The 7,404-nt window shown below is 41.6% G+C and overlaps 1 protein-coding gene across 2 annotated transcripts in view; it reads left to right on the forward strand.

The window, feature by feature from the left end:
* Positions 1–6,367, forward strand: part of ASB8 (ankyrin repeat and SOCS box containing 8) — an 8,519-nt gene extending 2,152 nt beyond the window's left edge. Inside the window, exons 2-4 of one of the 2 annotated variants that reach the window (XM_019625849.1) lie at positions 885–1,044; positions 2,495–2,599; positions 4,459–6,367. In XM_019625849.1, coding sequence (XP_019481394.1) covers positions 916–1,044; positions 2,495–2,599; positions 4,459–5,091 — 867 coding nt within the window. In that variant the 5' untranslated portion in view covers positions 885–915 and the 3' untranslated portion in view covers positions 5,092–6,367. Of the gene's footprint in view, positions 1–880; positions 1,045–2,494; positions 2,600–4,458 lie in introns of both variants that reach the window. The other variant, XM_019625850.1, reaches the window with a different exon arrangement.
* Positions 6,368–7,404: the final 1,037 nt, after the last annotated feature.

Here is a 7,404-nt window from a genome sequence, read left to right on the forward strand (position 1 = left end):
TATTTGCCAAAATCTATTTCTCAGTTGTCACAAGTGGCCGGTTATTAAAACTGTTACTTCATTTTGCACCCAAATCTGCTGTTTTCCTACAAAAGCAAATATGTGTCATTACTGTGAACTTTGAAATTTTTTTCTAATTTCATATAGATGACTCCAGAATTGTTATACTTTTGCATTCCTTTCTTATTTTAGAATATTACCTCAAATATTCCCCTTTTTTTTTCTTTTCGGAAAATATTTAAAACTATTTTACAAATGCCTTGTCATGAACATGGATGTATTTGTTCCATAGCCTTTTCCATCTCTTCTCAGAGGTTACAATCACTTCCATACCCTTTAGCCAATATTTATTAAATACCTCCTTTCTGTGAGACTTATATTGGCAAAAAAGTAGATGACAAGGACAAGGCTTGTCTTCCAATTGATTATAATAGAAACCATATGAACATAACTATACTGCAAGGCCAAATGTAGCAAATAATCTAAAATTGGCACTGATAATAAAAACCATAAATTCAGTGGAGGAAAAGAATCTTTCATGGCATCTTCAGCCTTTAAAAAATCCCCTTCCTTGCACACTCTTGTTTTTAAACCACACAGAACTCCATGGGGGTCTCGGGGTCTCTTGGGGAAATCTTGTGCTAGGCTTAGGTCCCAGTAGAACTAAGGTTCCAAGGGTCAGATCATCTGTGTCCAGGTTTACCTGGCTCCCTAAGCAACTATTATTAATCTATTTCCTTATGATTAAGAGAAAATGATATTAATCAATCATTGATCTTTGAAATCTGCTTTTAGTATTGGGAAGGCCTCAGAGAACTCCCACCCCTCAGGACAGGTATGCTCAGTGTTACTGTGTGTGCCTAAAACTTCTTTGTTTCAGGCAGTTTGGAGCATGTGAACATACCCTGAGCCTTGATGAGTTCCAGTATGTGGTATATTATGCAGAGCATTCAGAGCAAATACTCTCTCTCAGAGCGCTTAATCCGAACAATCGCCGCCATTCGTTCCTTTCCACATGATAATGTAGAGGACCTCATCAGAGGGGTGAGTGTGCTGTGATTGACCCCAGAGTCCTTGGGGAGGTGAAGTGGGAAAGCTGGGGAATCCTAATAGATTACAGATTTGTAGCTTTGACTCAGCTCAAGATCACAAAGAGTTTTTACAGTCTTCTTAAATGTATTAACTTGACCTTTGAAGTATGGTTTTCCTGCTTTGCTTCTCCCTTCTCCTTTTTACTTTGAGCATCTGATATTTTTCTTCAGGAAATATGTTCTAGATAACCCTAGTTTCACGTTGTTTGTAAAATCTCCATCTGGATGTGGTGCATATGGCATCCAGCAAGCTCAAAATCTTCTGCACATGTTGTACTAAGGGAGGAAGGAGACGAGCAAAGCAGCCGTGGTTTTCAGATCCTTGCGGGTTATAATGATTACATGGAGAGATATCACCTGCCTTCCATCTTAACAACTGCTATCACTTCTAGTTTGGTAGAAAATATTGCCAACTCCTAAAATGCATGGTAATTTTTGACTTTAGAAAACACTTTAATATCTGATATCTAACCACTGCTGTTCAGTAATTCTGTTATATGACTAATGTATCCTAGAATGTCTTTATACCTTTTTCTGTATAGTATTCCTGTTGTAGAGACGTTACAGGGTAATTTTTGATCACTAGCAAATGCATCCAGATGGTTACTTCTGTACATTCTTTTTAGCAAGTTTCAAATCCTTATTGATAGCCTAGAGCTCTGTATTTGCTTCAGGGTTGTATGCCACAGCAGTGAGAAAATCATACAGTCTTAGTGTGTTCTCAGCAAAAGTGGCATCAGAAGGCTCAGCAGTAAAAATTTTGTCACGTTCTAATTCTAGCTGTGCTGCTGAGTCATTCAATGACTTTGGTCTGACTGTGGTATCTCCATCTCCTTTATCAGATTTGAAATAGAAGTACCAGCAGGGGCTAGGTGGCAGAGAATGCTGATACGAAGAGGCTATTTTGAAGTGTTTGTAAACAAAATGATGATGTTAAGATGACCCTTACCTTAGTGATGGTTATCTGTTGAATGGCAAAAAGAGTGCACCAGCTCTCCTGGCTTCAGTCTGACACTCACTTTCCTGACTTTTTCAGAGCATGGTGGCCATAGAAAGCGTTTCCAGGTTTCCTGCCTGATGATAAGGTTCCCACTGCTTTTACACATCAGGTTACGTCCTCAGTGATGTCCAAATAACCTTCTGGCAGGCTACCTTGTGGAGAAACTTAATAACTTGATCTACAGAATTGACAGTCCCTTTTATTCATCTTCAGTGTATTCGCTTGGTTTGGATATTAGCATCATAATATTATTTAATTAATAGGAATAGAAACTGGGACCAGTAATCTGTTTACAGTACAGCCAGAGCTAGAACCCTCTTCCCTCTTGGACTCAGTTCTGAGTCTCATCCTGCTGGGTGAGCCGGAGCTGAGCACACTGATTGAAGTTTCCTTCTGCCCATAGGGAGCAGATGTGAACTGTACCCATGGCACACTGAAACCCTTGCACTGTGCCTGCATGGTGTCAGATGCTGACTGTGTGGAGCTACTCCTGGAGAAAGGAGCTGAGGTAATGTTTATAACACTGTCACATTAGCAATTCACTCAAATTTGAGTTTCATAGTTTCCTAAAATTTCTTGTCTTTTCTCCCATCTTTTCCCACCTTCTAGCTCATGGTAACATTGGCAATAGCCAATATTGAAACAAAATGTAATGGCAAATATATGAAATGATCCAAAGGATTTCATTTCTTTGACTTTCTTAAGTTGTCCATGGCTCCAGGAAGAGGGAATTTTTATCTCCCCTTTCTCCCCCAGCCTTTCTTCTGGGGATGTTTATATTCCACTTAATCCTCTCATTGCCTATTGACTGTCCAGGAGCTGTAAGTACAGAGGTCCCTCAACTCTGAGTAAATCTAAACTATTTCAGACCTGTTAACAGACGTGCATGTCTAATGCCACTGTCACTGGGAGATAAATAGTATCATTAGGCAGTCTTATCTTGAGGATTGGACTACTTGTGCTATTTCTGCCAATTAATTATTTTCTGTTTTAGTATGTCTTATTTTTTGTCGTTTTTCTAATGAGTATCTTAACATAAAAACCATAGATTAATTTATATTGGCATTATCAAGAAGCAGCATAGTATAATAACTGATTAAAAGAATAGACTCTGGAGCCTGACTTCATGGATTTGAATTCCAGCTGTAACTTCTAGCTGTGTGACCTTGAACAAGTTACTTAACCTTTCTTTGCCTTAGTTTCCTCATCTGTAAAATGGGGATGCTAATGGTATCTTCTTTATACGGTTGGATGCTTATAAAGAATGCTGGCATGTAGTAATTGCTAAGTGTTTGTTAAATAAATAAATTAGCAGTTTTGACTCCTGGTGAGCAATCTTGAATGTGCATATGCTGAGGCACAATTTGAATCAGACATGCCGTGAAGCTGGCGTGCAGGCCCCAGACACACTGGTCAATAGGCCTAAGGGGCAGCCCCCAGCATCCTCATCCCTGCACAGCCATGTTGTTCTCTACTTGTCATTATCTACTCCATAACTTTTGTGAGTGACCCTGAAATGAAAGCCAGTGATTTATGTCAATGATGAAAAGTGAAAATATCTTGGGGAAAAAAAGAGTTTTTAGCTAAATAGAAAGTTGAACTCAGTTAAATATTTCAGTTTTTATTTATTGCATTTTATGGGGGAAGATAACATACTGTTTAAAAGTTTGGGTTTTGAAGTGTTTGTAGCCTTCAAAAATAAGAGGTGATGCTGACTTTTAGCAAGCCAATTGCTTTTCCAGCATTGGGAGGTTTGTGCTTTCCTCCACATGCTCTCATCCAGGTTCTCTTGACTTCACAGCATATTTTTGCAAGGGGCTGGCTTGGATTAACAATTTCAGCTTCTCTGTATGGTTAAAGAGCAGAGCAAAGCTATGTGGGCAGAGCTAGTTTGGCCTCATTATGTTTCAGTCTGGTTTCCTTAAGCCACAGGATAGAGTGAGTCGGGATGGGTAAAACACTCCAAAACCTTTACTCTGCCTAGTATATTCAAGCTGCTTTCTAATAAACGTCTTTCAGAGTAGTGACAAGGACAGACTTCATCTTCTCTTTCTTTAGCCCCTACTCTACTAGTAGAGTATTCTAGTGAATGGTCAATAAGAACATAGCAAACACCCGAATAATGCAGGCCAGCCAATCAGTGCACATAATAGAGTGGTGTTGTTTGGGGACAGTTCCTTCCATTTGTTCCTAAGCTCCTGTTTTATCTCCTCCTTGATCACCACGGCCCCGAGAATTGCTTATTGACCCTGTTGTTCAGAACATTATGTAGCAAAGGTAGTGGATACACACATGCAAGCTTTGGTGCCCGCCTACCATCCTCTCAGTAGTCTTGTCTACTGTAATATAGTTCCGCCCTCTCTACAGGTGAATGCCCTGGATGGTTACAACCGAACAGCCCTCCACTATGCAGCCGAGAAGGATGAGGCTTGTGTGGAGGTCCTCCTGGAGTACGGTGCAAACCCCAATGCACTGGATGGCAACCGAGACACCCCACTTCACTGGGCAGCCTTTAAGAACAATGCTGAATGCGTGCGGGCCCTCCTAGAGAGTGGAGCCTCTGTCAATGCCCTGGATTACAACAATGACACCCCGCTCAGTTGGGCTGCCATGAAGGGAAATCTTGAGAGCGTCAGCATCCTCCTCGATTATGGTGCAGAGGTCAGAGTCATCAACCTGAAAGGCCAGACACCCATCTCCCGCCTGGTGGCTCTGCTAGTCAGGGGACTTGGAACTGAGAAAGAGGACTCCTGCTTTGAGCTCCTCCACAGAGCTGTTGGACACTTTGAATTAAGGAAAAATGGCACCATGCCACGAGAAGTGGCCAGAGACCAGCAACTATGTGAAAAACTGACTGTTCTGTGCTCGGCCCCAGGAACTCTAAAAACACTCTCTCGCTATGCTGTGCGCCGTAGCCTGGGACTCCAGTATCTTCCAGACGCCGTGAAGGGCCTTCCACTGCCAGCTTCTCTGAAGGAATACCTGTTACTTGTAGAATAGCCTGGAGGAGAGGTTTGCACCATCATGCAGGCAACTCTGGGTGAGGTTTTTTTTCCTGCAGCAAAGTCTCTTTGTCTTGGAAAACAGGAAAAGCAGTTGTTCCTGTTGTGTGGTTTATATTTTGAGGCAACATGTCACAACAGTAACCTCCGCACCATCTCTCCTCCCCAAACCAAGCAACCAAACAAACAAACAAAAATCTGTCACTTTGTTTTCTGTTTACTGCTTACTTGGTTTATTATATTGCACCCTGCAAAAAAGAGGTTTCCCTTGCCCTCTCCCCTTTAGGGAAAAAGTCAACAGTGCAACTAAATTTCTCTAAGAAGATAAAAAGGACTTAAATATCATGTGTTTGGTTTTCCTGTGGGGACATAATGTTTTGGAACAATCCCTCGAGAAGCATTTTAGTTGATCTGAGAAGAAGTTTAAGAAAATTCCAGCTAACACTGTGGCCCCCAAATGAAAGTACTACAGCCTCAAATACTGTGCAGATTGAGAATGGGCCTGGGTGGTATCCCTAGAATGCCACATGATGGGGCATTCAGAAGGGACTGGCCCCCTTCCTCGCCAACAGAGGAAACAGTAGTCTTTGCTTTTTCCATGGTTGTGCCCAAGGGTTACAATAGTCGAGCAATGTTATTTCAGAAAGATTGTCTCCATGCTTTCCATAGTAGAAGAGATAGCAGGTCCTAAGCAATCCTAGGAACTTTTCTTCTAATGCAGTTCTCTTCCTGAAAGCCAGTTTGCTCTAATGGCATAGCAGGCATTTCCTGCACCATAGAGGAAGGTGTCTGCTCTAGTGGAGGAGGCCTTGCTAGGGCTGCCTTTTCCCATGGGTCTTCCTCATTCCCTATACGAAACTCACTCTGCTAAGAGTTTGGAGTTATTTTTCTTTCAGTTGTTTTGGAAACTTTGCTTTTTATTGATCTATACAACACATTGATTGGGGTGGGTGGGAGAAGAGCATTACAAGAGCTTCTTTTGAGATGGCCCACCTGCCCCCAAATATTCTGTTTTAGTGACCAATATTTAGTCAACAATACTCTTCCTTTTCATGTTCCTAAACTAGATCAAGTTGTTATTGATCTTAGATGACCTGTATGCAAATTTGAAAAACCTTTTTTGAAAAACAGATTGGGAACTACAGATAAAAATGAACAGAATCTGCTGACACAGCTAATTTTTAAAAGTATGTCTGCTTCTGCCCTTTTGCTATTGGTGTTTTTGCTCACTTCAAAAAGAAAAAAAAAAAAGGAAATAAACAGTTCTAAAGCAAGCCTGGCAATTTCTACTGTTCGTACTTTTCTCCACATTATTTAATCACCCTGAGCCCCAGTGTCATCTCTAAAATGGGGCCGTTACCACCCACCTCATAGGCTGTTTTGAGGATTCAATGATAACAGTGCTTGATCTTTATTATTAATTCCTGTACAAAAAACATTGGCTGCTTTAATTCTGGACCCTGATAAAGCTTCTCAGTCACTACTTAGAACTGTTTGTAGGGTATAACAGTAATACTTTGGACAGCCAGCAAAAGTGATGTGCTAGAGATAATCCCTTCTTCCAGCCCTTGTAACTTTGAACCTCTTTCCTGCTTCATGAAGCCAGTGAGGAAACATGTGAGTTCGGAGGAATATATATGCGTGTGCTGAGAGCCGGGATGTGGTTTTTGGAGGCTAATCTTAAACCTGGTGTTGACAGGGCACCATCCTGTCAGTTTTGAGTATAATCTGCAGTCCCAATTCTGAAGACCAACTGCATTACATGGTACTTGGCTAATGAGGAGGAAGAAGCTGTGATGGAACAGAAAACAAATTAAGCTGAATAAGAACTGACATCTTTCCAAAGCAGTATTTCAACCAACCCGCAAAACCAGGTCTAGTACTGGATGTCTCAATTTCTCAGACTTTCAAAATGTACATGTCTCCCCATAAGGGGAGTCTTGCTATCATCCAGGAAGTAGTGCAGGGGAAAAGTTGAGAAGGAAGAACCCTGGGTTGTCAGCGAAGGAGTAGAGATCATAGGATGGTTAAAAAAAAAACTGCTCTGGGTAATGGGCATATGTTTAGGAGGTGAAACACAACTTTAGCTTAAGGGAGACTGGAGCATCGTACTGGCTGCAGAGGATGCAGGAAGGACTAGTGCGCGACGAGAATGAGGACCAGTGTACCATGATCTAGGACCCTGTGTAGAACCAAGAGATGCTGCCAAAGTCCACGGGTGATCACATCGCTGCGTTTTCCCAGCTATTCTGTCTGGGTGGAGTCCGGTGCTTGGGGCTGATAGTACTACATTCTACTTGTGAAAACAATA

The sequence above is a fragment of the Hipposideros armiger genome, unplaced genomic scaffold (assembly GCF_001890085.2).
Source record: "Hipposideros armiger isolate ML-2016 unplaced genomic scaffold, ASM189008v1 scaffold_640, whole genome shotgun sequence".
Taxonomy (NCBI): Eukaryota; Metazoa; Chordata; class Mammalia; order Chiroptera; family Hipposideridae; genus Hipposideros; species Hipposideros armiger.